Source organism: Lampetra planeri, chromosome 19, assembly GCF_965212315.1.
Source record: "Lampetra planeri chromosome 19, kcLamPlan1.2.h2, whole genome shotgun sequence".
Taxonomy (NCBI): Eukaryota; Metazoa; Chordata; class Hyperoartia; order Petromyzontiformes; family Petromyzontidae; genus Lampetra; species Lampetra planeri.
In genome coordinates this window covers 1,613,149-1,633,825 of record NC_136125.1, presented here as the reverse complement: position 1 = coordinate 1,633,825, position 20,677 = coordinate 1,613,149, and the positions used below count along the sequence as shown (strand labels likewise).

At 44.9% G+C, this 20,677-nt stretch overlaps 1 protein-coding gene across 1 annotated transcript in view; it reads right to left on the bottom strand.

The window, feature by feature from the left end:
- Positions 1–20,677, bottom strand: part of LOC144723906 (gamma-aminobutyric acid receptor subunit alpha-2-like) — an 87,841-nt gene that overhangs the window by 12,566 nt on the left and 54,598 nt on the right. The window contains exon 7 of the mRNA XM_078602684.1: positions 909–1,061. Within this exon, the coding sequence (XP_078458810.1) occupies positions 909–1,061 (153 nt within the window). The remainder of the gene's footprint in view (positions 1–908; positions 1,062–20,677) is intronic.

Below are 20,677 nucleotides of genomic sequence, written 5' to 3'. Positions count from 1 at the left end.
TTATTACGCATCACCTATATATAAATTAGTTATGCGAAGCAAGAGGTGTGTATATTGAGGGTAGTGGCTAATATTGTCGACAATTAAATTTAAATCGCAAATCTCTATGCTTAAGGAACGTTGTACATTTAGTGCCTTAACGCTTCTGTGACAGAAACGGACATTGTGATACAAAGGTACAATAATGTGACCACTCAACATAGCCACCATTTCATCCCAACCCAAATGTACTGTTGCAAATAATAAATCTGTCCACAATTAATTAATTAATCACGGACAGATTGATTATTAATTAATCATGGACAGATTGATTATTTGCAACAGATTGGTTCTATAAAAAAGAACAAAGACTTTATTCACATTCTAAGAGGGTTTTTTTTGCATGCCATGCTCACACAAGTGTTGTGCTGTCGTGGAAATTTAACAACGGCTGAATGAACATTGGGTAGTGTCTATCTTATTTGGCAGGCGGGGCCAGGAATAGAAATTCCACATTCCCATGGCAGCTGCCCATGTCTCAATATTACCACCTGTGTTTAACTTGTTGTCCGCACCTCTGATGAGCACGGTTGGCTCCGTTCGGTGCGAAAGAAGGTCAACAGACATATATACACACAATACCATAACCACTGCTGAACTCACACAAAGTAGTTTTTAATTTATAGATACCAGATAGATGATGGGTCGGGAAAAATATTTTGATTGCAAGAGGAGTGTTCTGCCGCAGGATAACCCAGCAGAATATCAATATATACGCAGCATAAAATATGGTACTCTAAAAAAATGCAGTTCCGGTGTCTGTTAAAAAATGCCATGGAATGCATACCACTTTGATACAAGCAGTGTACTGGTACGAGATAGTGTACCAGCTAGAGTCATGGGAAATATAGCAGAATGAGGGTACTCACCAAACACTGTCCGTGCAGGGACTGACTCTCTGTTGAGCCAAAAGGACACCTGGGACAAGATGACCGTCATGATGCAGGGCAGATACGTCTGGATGACAAAGTAGCCGATCTTCCTCTTCAGGTGGAAGTATATGGTCATCACCGCATATTCTCCTGCATGGGAATGAATATACAGATTGTTAACAGAAACATCTCATGAGAAGTGTTTGGGTTATCAAGGTATATAGTCGCGCTCGTTACACACAAAGTGCTCGCCACAAATGAACCAAAATACCTTACTGATCTCGTCAAGCAGCATAAACTATCATCACGCAAACGCCGGTCATCCTTGCAGCAGCTTTTGGCTAGCCATAGAATGAAGGCAGACACTGCATCTCGTGCTTTCAGATGCACTTCTGCAGCCGTCTGGAACACTCTTCCTTCCGATATAGGAAGCCACTGGAGCTATGCACTTTTTAAACTAGTTTGAAAATGTATTTATTTAGAACTGCTTATTGTGTTTAATTTGGTGTCCTACCCTCCTACACCTCCAATAAGCGTGGTTGGCTACGTACGGTGTGAAATAAGTTCAACATACATACAGGTGACCCCTGACTTACGACGGCTCGACTTGTGACCCCCTGCTTTTACGACCTTTCTTATAGTAAGACCCCCCCCCCCACAGTAACAACCAAAACGCCACTGCTACCGACAGTGAGTCGATTGGCGACGAGTATGCACCTCTATGCGCACACTCGTCAACAGATGGCGCTGCTTTTGCTCTTCTGCCGTATGCGTATGTACAGTGACATGCTAACGTCATGGGGCATGACTGCGATTTGTGACGGAGTATTTATCAACTGGAATGAAGCGTTCAAATCCCAGACTTCCACCTGATATCAAAGTGGGTTCCCTCGTGGAAAATATTATTTGCTCTTAGGCTGCCTGTTCACAGTCACGAGGGACTGTCGATGTTGCAGATACAGATGAAATACTATTTTTTTTTACAAGAGATTTGTTCCCGCCATAGTAATGCGAATTTATCACCACCGGTCACAAAATGTGATGAGCACTGTTCAATAATTACTTGTGCAGGGATAGACCTTTGGGCCTTATTCTAATGTTGGGGGATATGCAGTGTGGAATCGGACCGGTGTACAATGGGCATGCCATGCCAGCACTTCCCAGAACGGTTCTCATTGCTATTCCACGATGTTTTCTGCAGAGGTTAAATGCCAGTGAACATGGGCTGTAGAACGCAGAGGTTTAACACTGGGACTTTTACCATAATACAGGTTTTCTGTTTGGGTTAGATCGCATAAATGTAAATGTGTCGTTAAACCCGCCACCTTCTGACACAGCCAATTAGTAAGGTTTGTCAAGTACACAGAACATGCCATTTCGTTACTAGTACAGCACACCGGTGTTTTGGAGAGTAAATCCACAACATTTACAATCCGAGTACGATGTTTTGCCAATAATTACAACCAGAATCATCAGGCAACAGCCAGGTTTATGACAGCCAGAATAGGGACTTCTACATTGACATTCAGACATTATTAAGAGTTGTCAACATGTCACTTATGTTATATTATTACGTATACACCTAAAACGTTGTACGCCATTGCAGATTATTTTTTAACACAGTGACTTGTAAATCTGAGAAATCAACATAGGCTTAGAATATTACACGGAGAGATTTTCATAATACAAATTATACATTTCTACAGTGAATCATGAGTCAACACACGAACAACTGTGAATGGATTTTTAATTTAAAGCTTTCGTGACTGTAGGGATTCATCTTCTTGGTTCTTTCGGTAAAGTCACGTAGAAGGGAAGTAATAAAATAATAAAAATAAAACATAATAAAATAATCTCCCCGACAGACCTGGTCTTCACCTGAGGACGGCTGCTTGCGTTGTGGCCGAAACGTCGTGAGAATTATTTTATTATGTTTTATTTTTATTATTTTATTACTTCCCTTCTACGTGACTTTACCGAAAAAAACAATAAGATGAACTGTGAATGGATTAATACGGTGCAAATCCACATGAACACTTTAAAATTAATGCATAGGCTTTTGTCAATAGCTTCACAATAATTAATATACAAAGTGTCAAATGCACTGAAAATGGTGGTCAGTGGTTTAATGCAGTGTTGTTTATTGTGTACTGACCGAGGCAATAGACCACTCATCTCACATAAGCGTACATGTGAATGGACAGTCAGCAAGTCAATTAAGACCTCTGATTGGTGCAGGGAGTCCTCAAATAAGATTCGTTAGGATAAGAGATTCAAAGGGATTGGAGGAGAGATTCAAACATAAAAGCGGGAAATGAGGGTTGACTGTAGGGGCGACGGTTGACAACCGTTGGAGGAAGAGTACGAGGATTGGCTGAAGGAAATGGGGTCAGTAAATCTTCTAGAAAGGGGGCTCGGAGGATATAAAAGGGGACAGCACAAGGAAAGTGGACAGTTGGAGAGAAGACGAAGTTCAAGCCTCAAAAACAAAGCCCGGGACTAGAAATAGAGTTGTGTCCGAATAAAACATCTTAAACCAAAAACACATGTCGGCATCACTATAACTGGTGTCAGAAGAGTGGAGTCTCTGAAAGATGTTGAGCACAAGCCAATGAAAAACCCACCGGTGACGTCCAACGACGAGGAGGTCTTCATCTAGAATGCCCCCGGGTGAAGAGGACCCAGAGATCAACCTTGGGGATGTGAGAGAGGCTGTGGCGGTGCTGGTGGTGATAAAAAGGGGCAATCGCAGCAACCGGAATGCCCATTCACCCAAGCACCACTGATAGCCGAAGGATGGGAGCAGCTGGAAGGATTGATAGACCTCCTCACAGACACGGTCGCCCGGCTCGTGCTGCAGCTCGCCGAGAAGGAGGGGAGGCCAGGAAATGCGAAACCAGCAGTCGGAACAAGCCGACAGCAGTGGGAACCGAAGAACCAGAAATGCTCGGTGCAGCCACGGCGACGACAGCAATGGTCGGGGCACCATCACAGAAGGCGGTTCCCATGGCACATGAGAAAGTGGTTGAAAAACCTCGCCGGCTGGGGCTGGTGAAGGAGTTTGTGGCAGCAGTAGGCGACTGGGGAGCTTTCATCAGACGGTTTCAGGCCATTGTTAGGGACTAACAAAGGCCTTAAGCGATGAAGCCCTCGCCATCTTCAAGGTCATACCAGCAGAACGAAGGGCCAGGCTACAAGCAACATGCCGCGAGATGGCTAAAGTGTTGGACCCACCGTCCAACGCGAAGAGGAAGTTCCATTAGCACAAGCAAGAGGAAGCAGATTCGCCGCTCGCCAACCGCAGCGCTCTGATGGTGCTCAGGCAGGTGGCTTACCCTCAGCTGGATGAAGCGGCACTGGACTCACTCGTGATCGAGAGAATGCTTGCCCTGGTTCATGAGATTGGCATTGTACTGCCCATAGTTGAGGAGGAAGCACAGATCTCCTTGTGGGTAGAACGGTATCTGCGTGCACAAGAATTAATGATCCGGCGGATCCAAGTAGTGGCACGTATAGAAGAGGTCCTGGGGAGTGGCGCCTGCAACGCCTGCCTGACATCAGCAGGGCTGCGCCCATCACGACAGCAGTCGGAGGTAGTGGAAGCAGTAGCAGTGACGCCCCATTATGGGCGGACATGGCCCAGAGGGTCGACTCAACAACGGGCTCGAGGATGGGGACCAAGAGGGTAGGTGGCGACTCCACGGTGGGGCCCGCCCATTACCTGCCATCGCTGCGGCCAGCCCAGACACATTAAGTGCGGGTGCAGAAGCGACCAACTGCCATCAGCGCTGACAGGGTCCACCTCCTCATTGGGAGCCATGGCTCAACAACATCAGGCGACTCCTGAAACCCCAGACACCCAGCTGGATAGCTCAACTCATGCATATAGGAACTCACTGCCTCTCACCGCCTCCATCGCCATCCCGTATGTACCATCTAATTCTACAAGCATCGGGAATAACGAGGTCGGGACATCCCCTAAAGAGGGTTGGGACTCGCTTCTCCACAGGTGGCCCGAGTTGGGCAACCAGTGGAAGAAGATGGCTCGGAAGGTCGTAGCGGCAGCCACAGGGACCTCGGTTATGATAGGTTCAGTGGGAGGAGTGGAGGTCCGCATTTTAATTGATACGGGGTGGCATCGGCAACTATTATTTACAACTGATTTGCTACCGTCCAGTGGCCATTGTTTAACGCTGGTCACCAGTACGTATGTGGCGGCAAATGGTGGTACCATGGAGATAGTGGGGCAAATCGATGTGCAAGTGCAAATTGGGGAGCCTGCCTTGTCAGGGCCCATATTTGTTTCCAGCCGTTAGCTGTTTCATGCCTGCTGGGAACCGATTTCTTAAATAAATTGCCTCTCTGGATACTCACTGACCAGTGTTTCATATAAATGCCATTAGAAGTTCACATTTTTTCCTGCAACCGGTGGGCCAGGCCATAGTATGCAACCAGGGTTTGTTTGTGTAGGCACTGGTCAGTGAGTCCATGACTGTACCTCCAGGCATGCAGATGCTGGTATCCTTAAGATACCACAAACAACTAGTGACGAAGTGGGTTGGCCGATTGTGGCCTCCCTGTCGAAGGCAATGACCCGCAGGTTGAATGGTATGCTGTTGTGACTTTTTCAGCTATGAAAGTGCCATCAGCTCTGCGATGAGTTAACTCTCAAAATATGTGCCTTGGTCTGAATGGATCCTTTCCGGGAATCCGTAAATACAAAACACATGATCCCACAATTTCCGAGCCATCTGTTTCGCCATCTGGTTAATTCAGGGGAAGGCATGGGCCATTTTCGTTAAATGGTCTGTCACCACCAAGACGACAATTGAGTGGTGTCGCCGGTCTTCCACACACCAGAAATCCATGCAGACTAATTCCATTGGAGCCGTCATCTTCATGCTTTCCAGTGGCGCCCGTGCTGCTGGTTCAGGGGTATTTTCCACAAGGTACCACCTACAACAATTGACTTACTCCCCGATGTCTGCCTCCATTCCTGGCCAAATGAACTGCTGCCTTGCCAGACACAAAGTTATCTCTCGTCCCTAGTGAGCCGCCAAGTCATGTATCTCAGCTAGTGCTTTCACTCGTGGAGATACTGGCAATACAAACTGTATCTTCCTTCGTCCGGATTGTTGATCCTTCACGACTATGTACACTATCCCATCTCGCAATTCGAGTGTCTCCAATTGTTTTAGGAGTTGACAAACGCCAGGACTCTCGCCGTCTCTCTCCCGCCTAAATGGCAACTGCTTCCAATTCAGATATGGCAACACCCTCCTGCTGCTGACTGCTCCTCAGTTCCCCTAAACACAATGTTTACAGCATATACTGTCCAGGTGGTACCATTGATTGCCTATTTTGCACTAAAGTCAGTGCTCTTGACTTGGCTGCCTCTTTCCAACCCAACTGGGACTCAAACATTGCTTTGACTGAGGCTGTGTCACAAACATGCTGATGCATACTCTCCTTCAGTTACGGGGCTTAACTGTAGCAACCCTCGTTACCTGGTTGATGTTGACTTATCCACCGGAATGCTTCCTGCACATTCACATCACCAACCCACGCTGCCTCCATAGCCAGATTGTGGTAGGGCTCACAAAGCAACTGCCTATTCAATTTTCCCACAAACGGGTCTCTGCTGAGCGCATCTGCCACGACATTTTCCCGACCTGCAATATGCTTGAGGTCAAGATCATAAGGCGTGAGCTTAGCAATCCATCTCTGCTCATAAGCATCCAGATTAGGCTTCATGAGAACATAAGTCAGTGGGTTGCTGTCCATCCACAGTGAACTTGTGACCCTTTAGCTATTTAAACTGAACTTGTCACAAACACTCCATTTAAGTGCCAAGATCTCCAGCCTATGGGCAGGATATTGCTTCTGGGCACCACTGAGAGTCTATTGGCGTGCCTCGCCGCACCCCTCCTGAACTTGTGACAGTACTGCACCTAGCCCGTCAAAGTACGCATCAACTGATAGAACTAATGGTTTGTCGAAGTCTGGGTGAGCCAACACTGCGAATTCCACTCGGCCACTTATCATTTCTTCAAGGGCCTTGTCCAGTCTGCAGCATTCAACTTTCGGAATGGCCCTTTTGCCCCTTTGCGTTATTTCTCTTTTCACCCACAGTCAACTGAAACAATGCTTTGCCCTTGCCAAACAGTGTGGGATAAAATGCTGGAAGTAAAATACCATCCCTAAAAATGGCTTTATTCTCTGCACAGAATGTGTACACCCATCTAGGTCCATCAGATCACTCCTACACATCTTGGCGATTACTTCCACCATTACTGGGTCCACTGCCAGCCCCTGTCAGTCGATTATGTGAACGATGAAGTTCATGCTCTTCTGCAGAAAATGCCATTATTTGGTGCCAGCTTCAAGTTGTTGTCTCTCAATCTTTGATCACTGTGCCTAACCTCTGGCGTGCCACTGTCTCCATGGGAGCGAACAACAGTAGGACATCTAGATAACACAACAGGCTCGTAAAGTTGAGGTCACCAAAGACACCCATCATCATGTGCATAAACGAAGCCGGGCTGTTGCACAGGCCCTTAGGCTCTGAGTGGTCGAACACCAGCACAACGCGATGCACCCCAACCATCAGCCCTCCTGATTAGGCAATGTGACAAGGACGTAGGTGTATGAGAGCCTTCAGGTGAAAGTTACATTAACTGATGATATGATTGGTTTGACGGTCGAAGGATAAAGTTGAATCTAGGATGACACTGAGGTAGCTGAAGTGATCGGTGAACCTGATGCTGTGACCAAAGATGTGTATGTGTGTTGGGAGTGCTGATGAGTTGAGACGTTGCTTGGTACCTAACATGATGGCCACCGACTTTTTCGCATTAAGGGCTAGGTTGTGTGCAGTGAACCACTTGCAAGGCCTCTGGTACATTCCGAGAGCCTCTCGAATCCAGATGCATTGCTAGAATCGATGGCAGTGACTAGAATAGTGTCATCTGCATATGAGTGGTGCTTAACACCGAAACTTGCGATTAGCCGGCCGATCGGGAAAGTGTAGGCTGTGAAGAGCAGGGGACCTAGGACGGAGCCCTGTGAAACCCTGCATAATGCTTTTGTTTCAGGCGATGTGGACGTGCCCAACTGAAGATTTACGGTCAGAAAGGTACGAAATTATCCACTTGAGTGCTGAGCCACATATACCGAAGTCGGATTTCAGGAGGGAAGTAAGGAGCGAGTGGTTGATGGTGTCAAAGGCTGACGAAATGTCCAGACTTACAAGTGCAACAATGGAGCCGGACTCCATAATCTGTTTCTGTGGAGTAGTTTTGACAGTAAGCTGACTGGAAGCAGTAGTAGTTTGGGGAGGAGGTGATATGTGGTTTTAGCTTGGCGAGGGCTAGTCGTTCAAAGAGTTTAGAGAGGTTCGAGAGATTAGTGATGGGACAATAACTAGATGGGTCATATGGGTCGAGACTTGGTTTCTTTAACAAGGGGGAAACCAGGCCAGATTTGAGGTTGGATGGAAAACACCCCATAGGGAATGAGGCATTTGCGATGTTCCTGATCATGATGGCGAGATCCGGAGCACATTGCTGGAACAAGGAACCTGGGAGCACGTTGAGTGGAGATTACTTTAATTTAAGTGATTCAATTAAAGAGAAAACGTATTTTGTAGACACTGGCTTGAGCATAGTTCGAAGGTGTCTGGGTCAATGCTTACAACTTCAGAAAACTGGAGTGGGGTACAATGGTGCGATGTGTGGGTAGACGTGTAGGAGTTTGTGATGGTGATCGGCTTGTTGGTGAAGTAAGTATTAAAATAGGTGGCAAGTTTCAGATCACTAAGGTGAGGGACCATGTGCTACCAGGATGTAGAAGATCCTTGAGGGTTTTCCATAGAATGCGCGGTTTTCCGGTTGCTGTTTTGATGTGTTCTTCAATGTAGGATGAATGTGAGACAAGGATAAGTTTGTTAGTTTTCCTGCAGGCAACTCTAGGCAAGTCGATCACTAGGTAGACCGATACTTTCAAGGTGCCTCTTGGTTCGCTTAGCAATGATGGCGTCTCTTGAGAGCCAGTAAGTGTCGTGGGAAGACTTCCTAGCGGTTCGTGATTTTAATGGACCCAGTTTGTCCAGCGCTGCCCTTATGTCAGCTTCTAGTTGGAGAGTGCAGACGGTTGGATTCAATGATGGTGATAACATTGAAGGCGAATTTGCGAGGACGTGGTGTAAAGCAGAAAACTCGATACCCTTGAAATAACGGGAGTGGCGGGTGAATTTGATGGTGATTGGCTTGGGAATTTGAAAAGAGAAAAAAGTATAAGGTGGTGGTCGGAGTAACCAGTTTGAAAAACTCCCAGTGCAATGATGCGTCGATGCTGGTCAGGTTCCAGAACCAGGTCGAGCATGCTCTCAACATTTGTTGAGGAAGCTCTGGTGGGGCCTAAGTTCGTGATGACCAGCTAATGGCAGGCCAGGTTGACTCAAGAGGACTATCAATGGAGGCTGGGGTATTGCCGGGGCAATCAAAGTCTCTTCTAAGAACGAGCCTGTAAGATGGGTTAGGAATGAGGTAAAGGAATTCCGAAAGCTCGTTTAAGAAGGTAGTGATGCTGCCATCTGGAGGGCGATACATGGAAATGATGGAAAAAAAATCGTTGTTAGTAGTGAGGGATATGGACTGGACCTCGAAGGTGGCGGGAGCCATCGGTAGATATAGCTAATTTTCAAGTGTGCATTGTAAATGACTGCTAAGCCACCACCCGATGGTTAGTTGCGTGAGGTTTATGAAAACCTTGTATCCTGGGGGCGCGACTTCCAGAGAGATGGCTGGCAAGGGAGTCGGTAATGAGCAAATGGTCGATGTGGTGGTCCGAGATGGTATCGTGAATCGGGGCTGATTTGTTGGTAATGGAGTCTGAGTTGAGTAGGTTGACGTGGATGGGAAGATCCGTAGAGGCGAGGCATCGAGAGATTAGAGGAGATGGCTGGTTGAAGGTTGACCTGTGAACGGCGGCTTCTACCACCTCTGCAACCACGGTGCCGATGCAGTCTCTGACGTTGACCTCGACGAAGCCCAAGGCCAGAGAGCGTCCTCAGAAGCGCGGGTTCCAGATGCAGGTGATGAAGAGATGGTGCATGTTGAAGCTCTATTATATCAGCCCATGCTGTACCGATGATGGTGATGAGGGGGGCAGGATTCAGGTGGTGTCCAATCAGCGGCTCTGCTGCCTGGAGCAGCAAGTTGAGGTAGCGTTGTCCAAGCTCCGTGCCATCAGCAAGCACTTCCCCGTACGTGGCAGATGCGTACACGCCCGTGTAAACACTTGTTGAGCGCGTACACGGGCGGACACAACCACGCAGGTGGGGCATACAATGGCGCAGCCAGAAGAACACGAGGTCCAGTGGATTGGCTGACCACGGGCTGTGCTCCAGCTCACTGATGAAATAGCAGGGTGGATTAACCTCACAGAGCTCCCATTCACTGGTGGTGCTGGGCAGCAGGCAAACCAACTCTCTCGTGTTGAGGAGAGGACAGTCTGCTTCACGTTCCCACTGGCTGATGGTGTTCAACAGTGGATGGAGCACGTCGAGCTCCCACTTGCTGGCAACGCTGGGGCATGCCAAGCTTTCACTCACTGAGTGCCGGAAGAGGTGCCTTGTGAGGACGTTGCTGGCAGGAACCGGACCCAGGGTGGCTGTTAAGCGCACTGCATGAACAATGCAGCCAGCGTCCTCCAGCCTCATGAGTCTGAGCAGCAGGCCTCGTTTACCCGCACTGCCCCTCAGCTGTGCGATGCGGCAGTTAAGCCGGGTTGTGTGACACTGCAGCAGCCAGCGAAAGTCTGTGCTGATTCAGAGTCCGCCATCCTTTTTCCAGACCATGACCAGAGGGGAAGTATACTCGCATGCTGGGTTCTGTATTATCCCTCAACTCTCAGTAGTGAGCAGGTGGGACCCTCCTGTATGGGAGACGGAAAGGACGATCATCTGACAGCCGGATACGATACATAAACTCCTTAGTTTCTCCGCAGTCCAACACATCCCTCGAAGATGTCTTCATATTCCGCCAGCGGATCTACCAGCTCATATTTTGCACCTCTACTGACCTCGCATCCATCAATATCAATCCCTCATAGATCAAGGGAGGCCAGCCTATGCTTCAGGCCCACCTGTCCAGATCCATGACTCCTGTCACAACTGGAAGGGTTCAAAACACCCTTTTCCTGGGTGCCTAAAGCAGGTTCAAATCCTCCACCGTGAGACATGGTGACACATCTGCCAATGTACTGTTTCGTCGTAATGTTAAAACTTTGTCTGTGGGATTCATCACCTCTATGGGGTCCCAACAGTCAAAAAGCATTTTGGTAGGCACCTTGCTGTTGTCTACTGAGAACCGTACTTCTCAGTGAGTTGGGTGTGCCCAGCGGTAGCCTTCCCCAGATCAGATGTTGATGTCTTGGCAAAAGCATCACAGTCTGGACCAATTTCACTGTCCGTACTTTTTCAGGTGCCACTCCACCTCTCCAACCAGGTAAGGTTATCAAAACGGTCAACCAAACGCTCATTCTCGGACATCGATGCTGGTCCATAATAGAGCGTTTTTTGGGTGAGACCGCATACATATATAAATGTGGTGTTAAAATTTGACACGGCCAACTAGTAAGGGTTGTCAACTAAACAGAATATGCCAATACGTCACTAGTACAGCACACCGGTGTGTTGGAGAACCAAGCCACAACCCTTACTAGTTGGCTGTGTCGGGTAATGGCAGGTTTTAACGACACCTTTATATATTTACGTGATCTAACCCACCCTCTTATAGATGATACTGGTTGCAAAAGCCTACGTGTTAAACTGATTGTTGGTGGTGTCCCTTCGGAGATTTTGTTACAATCCTCCTTACTTCTCATAGCCTCCAGTAGCTGCTTTATGATATTCGAGTCCACTATGATGTCGTTGGTTTAGCCCGGAACCAACAAAGTCAGCACGACCTTGTCTACGCCATCCATGCTTAGTTGCAGGTCATACACGCACTTTGGTTGCATCCGGATTCCACCACAACCCACTCAGACCATTCGATCTGATGGGTGTTTCACCAGATTCAGTCCTGCTTCCACCAACAATGGCTCTGCCTTTTCACTGATGGTGCATGCCATCGATCCCAAGTCCAGCATGCCCTTTAGCTGTACTTGGCCCCTGATATTGACCAGAATGTAGAAAATCTCGCTGAAGACATCCTCTCTGAGACCCCTCGGATAACGAGTGCGTGGTCCTTCGGCAATGCTCCTTGGACCTCAGAATGCAATTTGTTGTAGGTTGAATCGAAACTCTTTCAAAGTGTTCTTCTGAGGAGCATTCCTGCATCTGTAATTACGACTGGATACACACCAATCCACACCACGTTATACAACACAACTTATCATTCCCTGTAAAACGTCCATCTGAATCTGAATAATCATAACACCTGTTTATCATACATAATACACATTTAACATCAAACATCTGAAATATTTTACATTTCACAAAAAACATCCGAAATAAACATCTAGAGTGCCTTCTAAATACTCCATCCTCGTTACATCTAATGTGATAACTTCACAAATTAAATTATATTTGCTTGTATAGTAATAAAATCAATATGTATAATCCAATTGTATTGCTAAAATGTAAATTTATCAATTAATTGTAATCATCATGAATCTATATAGCAACTATTATTTATTACATCTGAATCAGAACAATCTACCAAAACACATAGATAATTATGCTCACTGCAGGGCAGTCATTTTGTGCGGGTTTATTTTCCGAACAATATAACTAAATATCACTAAATTGAATCAACTATTACAAAATTAGCTCCTATTCTTTTTTTATCACTCGCATTCAAACCACCTTCCCGTTATTGCAAAATCCATTGCATTAACTTGACTTTATCAAACTTGATGGACGAGCACTCGTGTATATATAATTAAATAAGTGTCACGGTGTTAATGACGCCATCTTTAACTTTCACGCGCAAAAACGGCAAAATAGAACTCAAAAGAAATGAACGTATCATACCTGTAATTATGACCACATGCACACCAATCGACCCAACACGACATACCACCTCACTGCTCAACCCCTGTAGTTGGGATTGAGTGCAAGTGTTAATAATCTGCACCTACTCCAGAATTACTGTTTATTAAATGATTACAATCTTCTTTAATAATTATATATGTACTATCATTAAACAATCATCAGGTATTTCACATTAAATTTATATTTGAATAATAATACGAGATTAAAAGGGTTTGGAGGAGAGAATCAAAATTAAAAGACAGGAAACGAAGGTTGACTAGGGTCGACGGTTTGACGATCGTTGGAGGAGTAGGACGAGGATTGGCTGAAGGAAATTGGGTCAGCAAAGCTTCCAGAAAGGGGGCTCGTAGGATATAAAAGCGGACGGCACAAGTAGAGAGAACGGTTGGAGAGAAGACGAAGTTCAAGTCTCAAGAATGAAGCCCGGGCCTAGAAATAGAGTTATCCTAATAAAGGCTCTTAATAAAAAAACGCGTATCAGCGTCACGACAATTTCAAGGCCTGCGGTCCACTGGCGGCCCCTGGTGGCCTTTAGTGCGGCCCCTGATGTGCGGCCTCCTGACAATACACGAACGAATGTGAAAACACCCCCCATCGTGCTGCTGCTGTCAAACCTCGATGGTTTCAAATGTGTGGCGGTCCTCACACTGATATCTTATCGGCGAAAGTGGCCCCCCTCTAAAAATGAGTGAAGAACACTGGCTTGGTGAACTTTAGGGGGGCAGCTCAGCAGGGGTAAGAGGGGGGAGGTGGTTGGGGGGGGAAGGTGGGCCAGGGAGCGGCAGCCTCGGACCGTGCTGGCACGGAACTCCAACCCTCAAGCCCAGTGGCGTCAGTGGAGACTTGATATTGGTTTCACGTTTCAAATGTATTTGGTTTGTTCAGCTAGGTGAGAAGTCAAGAAGAGACCAGAATGAGACCCATTTTCAAGAGTGATGTGGGTCATCAAAATGACAATGTAACGAATAAGCATGTACAACGATGAGGCAAATATATATCGAGAGCAAAACATAACCAAACCCAAATCGTAGCAAAAGCAATTGTCACAGACCGGGAAATGTGCTTCTGTGTCGGGAATTGATTGGTAAGTGAGATTTGGTCAAGGAATTGTATTAAACTTAATTACGGGATACTGCACAGTATTGACTGAGCATGGTCTGGGTTTTCTTTACCACAATTTTTTGTTTCTTTTCCCCGGGGCTTTTTTGAATGAAAATGGTACGTCAGAACATTGTATGCATTCTTCTAAGATTATAATAATGGCTCTTTTTGTAACTAAATTTTGGAAGGACATTACCACAACCAAAAGTCGAAAACTCTTTTGCTATGCCTGTCCACCAAATACACTGAAAAACATACCACCACAATCAGTACCATCATGCTCATGCCAGAGGTGAGGCTTTTTTCCATTTGCGCAATTTATTTCAGCAGATAAGGCGAACAGCAAACTGTTCTCTTCTGCAACAGCAAAAGAGGTGGCAGTATTGTCCTGCAGCTCTGGTAAGATAGGCGTTTGCAGAGGGCAACCATGCCATGTCCTGGTCTATGACAGTCTCAGATGTGACTCTGCTGTCAGTGGCGAGTTTCAGAACGTAAAATATTGCTTTCCTCTGTGGGGATAGCAGGTGTGGGATATAACTTGTGTACAAATAACATTTTCAAATATTTACACTTCCTCAGATGTTAGACTCGAATGAAAGGTGCGTGTGTATAGGAGCCGGGTTCGATTCCCACTCACGGCCAACTCCAGTAACGATTATTTGAACCGGTCCTGGACCTCCCCTAGGTCGACTGAGCCTCAAATGAGTACCTGCTGCGGTGTGTAAAACATTGCTACTAGGGAGACAAAGGCGGCCGGGAGTGGTGTTGGCCACCCACCCCCTCGTATGCCGTTCCGGCCTTCATATGTGCTCGCTAAAAACACTTGCCCCAACAGTCTGTTAAAGGCTATACGGGAGATCTTTATAGGAGCCAAATATGAAATGGAGGCACGGGGCCACCATTAACATTCACAGGATTAACTTCAGAAGCTCACAGCCACCTTGGACAATCTCCAGATGCGTCTCCATCACCATTGCACGATATGCAAGCAGCATGCAGAGAATGCAGGCATAATGATCGAATATTCCAACAACAACCTTAGTTACATTGTATAAGATGTCCTGATTGGTATAAAAGACTTCAGTATGATGATCATGAGGCAGCCATGAGATTATGTACTTCGTCGGTACAGTATTCCCTCGTTATTCACGACGAGGGATACGTTCCGGAAATGCTTTGCAGAACAAATGTCACGGATACTGATATTGGCCTACGATAACCTATCTTGTTAATTCATTGCCTGAAATAAAAACGCTATTCAATATATGGTCATTATCATAACACATCCTTTTATCTCATCACCTTTATCTTATCGCATTCTCACATCACATTCTCTCTCATCACTTTCTTTCTCTCTCTCTATGCAGTAGTCGTGTAGAGTTCCAGATGCGATTCGCGGATAGCCAACATCGCGAATAGCAAATTCACGAACAACGAGGGAATACCATATGTTACTCCGATTGGATGATAGAATGTAACATTCTGAGCAATAGAACGAGTGGCAGCCAGCAGGTGGCGCACATAATGACCAGATAACAGCTCGGTCCAGTCATCGTCCTTTTGACTTCAGTCTCCCGCCCTTGGGAATTTTTAAACTCACGAAGACACATCACTGGACCACCAATCGTCATCTCCTTTCCGAGATGAGAAAAGCGTCTTCCTTGCCATACATTTGCCGAAATATCACCGTGACAACTGACACGAGGCAATTATTTTTTTCATTTCGAGGCAATTATCTGTTCTGATTATATATAAAAAGGACTAGCGGCAGCAAGGCTAAATAATGATAATAAATAAGGCCTTGGCAGCAAGGATAAATAACACGAGGTGGTAAATCGAAGATAGGTGGACCAATTAAGCGCCAGGCCTTGGTTGTCGCCTTCTGGAACACGCAGTGGAAGTGTTTATAATTTTGTTATCGAATACCTTTAGAATCGGTAAGAGCAAAGAAGGATGTTTTGCAATGGAGAGCTGTGGTCTACGTTTTGTATACAGTACTCCCTCGTTATTCACGAACTCGCTATCCACGATGTTGGCTATCCGCGAATTGCATAATGACTGCATCAAGAGATAGTGAAGAGAAAGAATGTGATGCAAGAAAGTTATGCAAGAAAGTAAAGAGAGAGAATGTGATACATTTATAAAATGAAGTGATGAGAGATAGTGCTGACAGAGAATGTGATGTGATAAAGTGATAAGATATATTTTAATGTACTCAATAGCTTATGTATTTATTTAAGGTAATTTATGAACAAGATAGATGTTCATTGGCCAATATTATCCGCAATATTGGCTATTCACGAGAATCTCCGGAGCGTATCCCTCGCAAATCACGAGGGAATACTATACACGTACCACATCTGTATGTGCCATGTGAGTTATATACCACAAACGCCTGTTTTATATTTAGTTTCCACTCATGACTGGTCTGGATCGAAATGCCAAAAAGAAATTAAGTTTAACCTGATTTCCAAAACTCGTTCAGATTAATCCATCACAGAAGTAACTTTTTCATATTAAGAATACCGCATTGGATCAGGTTCAAACTCCGCCAGTCTCATTGGTAAGGGATTGTCTGTGCAGACCAGAATCACTGGGGATGATAGCCTCACACTAAGGTATGCAATGGTAAATGCAAAGCATTTGACCAAAAACTGAGTTGCAGAAATGCATGTCAAACTATCAAAAGGTTTAGCGATACTTTGGCAAGGGTGGAAGTGAAAGGATTTGAAAGGATTTGTTTAATCCTTTTTAGCACCGAGAGGTCAACAACTGCCAATATAATCCCAGAATGATGTGTAACAAACAGCAGTCATTCCCTGTGATGACAAGGAAACAGGTCACTGGACTCATGACTAAAGGCTGCTACCGGTAATCGCAACCTGCTAGCCAATGTGGGTGTTTAATCTTGTTCTTATTAAATCACGTTCTTTACAGGAGTTCGTTCCTAATAATAATGACTGTAATTTTTTTGGTTTATTCGTAAAATTTATCTAAATCGATTGCAAAAAAGGTGGGGGGGGGGGGGGTATTAATCCGCTCGGGTTTAATGGAAGAAAGGCAGCAGCACCCAATTCACACGAAATCACACTGCAAGGCCTTCCAGGCATCAGCTCAAATTAACCTCACGCAGGTCAATCTGAGGCAAGCAGAAACGCCGAGCACAGAAGCCGCTGCGGCTCTGCAACAGAATACAAAGAGACAGCTGTCATTGTTTTGCTCTCCTCAAAATCCCCCTGTACTCACTAGCAGAGCCAGTGGGGGGGGGGGTGGCACGTGCCCCCCCAATGAACCGATCGAAATCCCTAACTTGGGGTGTATTAGTAATAAATAGGAATTTTGAGACCCCCACTGCCACTGTGTAGCATATTATTACATGCCAGGGACTCTATGAGATGGTAGGACAATAGTCTGAGACCATAATTAGCAATAAGTAACGGCATAGCATTTATAAGTGACTCAGAATTGTGTGCAGTTGCGTGTACAGTACACCACTTCCCTGAAGGCGAGCGTGATGCCGATCACACACTGTTCGGATTCGACCCTCGATCGATGGCTGCGAAATTGCCGCACATGCGTCGACAAGTCCTTACATATTAACAACTATATATATATCTATTGAGAGGGTTTTTTTGTCAAACATTCCCTAGGGTTTATAAAATTATTTGGCAAAAAAGTAACGATATCGGAATAGAATCGGAAGAAAATATTAAACAAAATAAGTTAATTGGTATGTCTTCAGGTGTGTGGCAAAGTTTTGCGTCAGTTGTCATAGGGTGTGGGTCTTGACGCTACAGTTCTCTGAGGGTGATTGGGTCATAGATGTCTTGTAATCAGATTCCATTATTTTGATCGGTTTGTACTATCACACCGATTGCTTTTCAAAGCAACACTCCCAACCACCATATCGCTACAGGCACACACCGTACTCTTCAACGATTGTGTTATTCCTTGCACAAAATGTTCCCATTTTATCACAGTTAAGCATCGTGGTTGTTTGTTTTCATTATATGTCACACGCATTTCTTCGTCACAAGCGTAGAGAAACATGAAGGTCGGTGCAAACCGGCGACTCTCTCTCTTCATTGTCACCAGTGGCAGAGATAAGCAGCTCACAGCACCCTGGCCGCATTGAATACAAAACAAAGCGGAATAATATAATTCATACCATTGGAGATAAAAACAAATTCCACTTTGTTTGTTCTGTGCATAGAGTGGAAAAAAACATTCCCTAATGTTGGTATTTAAAATATTCATGTATAAATGTGTTCTTTATTTAATTGCAAATGTAATTAAACGTGAAGCCATTCCAAAAACAGTGTGTCAATGCACCTATTGTCAGGGAGGCGGCAATGTTCAGCACTGATTGCACCACAGCATGAATGTTGTGTGATTCTTTTTCTGTGAAGACTGCCAACCGGGGGCTCAGAAAGGTCTCGAAGTAGGGTGTTACCCTTTAAGGTTCACCGTTATATATATATGCATTCCTGGCCTTTTCCTGAATATCTTTTTGCGCACCAATATATTACTCACGGTGTTTAACATGTCATGGCAGCTCAGTCCAGTTGGGTCTCGTGCCATGGACAGTCCTCACTGACAGGGGAACTTTCCACTGCCAGTTTAATTGAGACAACTGCATTCTACTCGACGTGTAGTTTTTCACAACCAATATTAGGATTCACAAGTTATGTTTGGGTTCGGCCAAGTCCCCTCTGCACCACCTGACATAGCCAAGCAAATAAAATTGTCACGCGTGCACTCGTTTCACAATGCGCCAGTTCTCATTTTTGTTTGAGCTCACTACCGGTACGTCAAAGAACAATTGCCTTTGAGCTGGTGTTATGAGCATCTCGCCGCGTTGGTCAGATGTTAACTGCCTCGCCTGGTATGCTGGAGGTTCGTGGGTTCGATCCTGACCCTGATGCCTGCTGTATATTTGGAGTTTGCATCCGCTGAAGAACAATTCTCACATCCGAATCTCGCAATTTCGATAAACGACGTTTTGCTTGAACCGGAGTCAAAAGCAACTTCAAGAAAAATCAGGAAAACAGAATCAGGTCCAGGACACCAGAAAGAGCTTAAACAGTAATAAGGGCCTTACAGTTACTGCTTTGATGCATTAAACACGCTGTCACTCATGTACATAATAATAGTGCAAGACATTCAATAGTATTTGTGTTCATTGCTAATGTCTCCAGATATGGCCAACTGAGCTAAATATCTGTTTTTTTCAGAACTGAGCTGGCCACAAATGAAAGCTCAACGAAGCGGCGTATCATGTGGACATTTATAGCAGCTAAATGTAGAGGGGGAAAACCCGGAGGACGCAGAGAAAAATCCACACGACCATTGGGAGAACATTCAAACTCCAAATATACAGGCATCAGGGTTGGAATCGAATCCATGTCCCCTTGGATACCAGGCAAGGTAGTAAACATTTCGCCACCATGGTGTGACGCTCATAACGCTAGTTCAAAGCGGTGCATATCCCCGCATAACAATCGAGGGCATAAAATAGGTGACACTTGACCGAATGTCGAGGTGATCACGTTGAAAAGAAGTTAAACTATCAGAGTTGAACACTGCAGGATAAATGCCACCCCTGATAACCCTACCATATCTGCAAAAAGAGGAGCAGATTTTTGTTGAGCAAATTTATTTGAATTTGGATGCTACAAAATTTGTTCTAACACCTACATATTTTGTCAGAGCAATGTAATTACGAGATCTTATCACATTTCCCTTTTAAAATCGCTCAAGGGAGATGTCTAATTAAACACAGTTCTCTTTGGAGTGCATTTTCTATGAAAATGTGCCAATGACGAAAACATGCACAGAGACACAGTTAATTCCTTGCTCAGTATTTTTTTGTAAAATAACATTGTTGTTATTTCCTTCATACGCGTGCTTCTGTCGGGTACTCGTAGTTTGTAATGTAAATATATAACTAAGTCTCAAGCAGAACATATATATTGCAAATTAATCCCAAGGCATCATATAGATCTGATAACTGCGCCCAATATTGTGACCTTGAAAGTAACCACCACAGTAAGGCAATGTAAAGTGGTGATTGCACTTGTGCTGTGTGAGAGAATATAAATGTCATAACAATTCAACGGGAAATTTAAGTTGCTGAAAATAACATGATTAACGTTTCATTTTCCGATAAACGCCTTCTGACGATAACATGTTTTAAAACATTCAATGTGTATTTAGTTTAATATTAAATGTAGGACATTTGCGAGTATCTTTACCTAATAAATTGGAGGCCAAAATGAAAAAAAATATCACTTTTGCCATTGAACGAGAACTTGTTTATGACTGTACATATATAATTGAGCCACACTATTCAAATACCTCTGCAGGACAGTTCGCTTTAATGACATTAAAACTGAGATTGTTCCCTTTGGATGAAATTTTACTTTTATTTCATTGCAAAGTATAGATCATTGTGTTTCATGGTTGGAACATACCTTAAAATCCAGCCTTTATGAAGCAAACATTTCATATTAAATGGAGATTCGATTGAGAAAGTAAAAAAGAAAAGTTTTATGGCATCTTAAATGGAGAACATAATTGCTCATGATCGCAACTCCCAGAAAGTGGT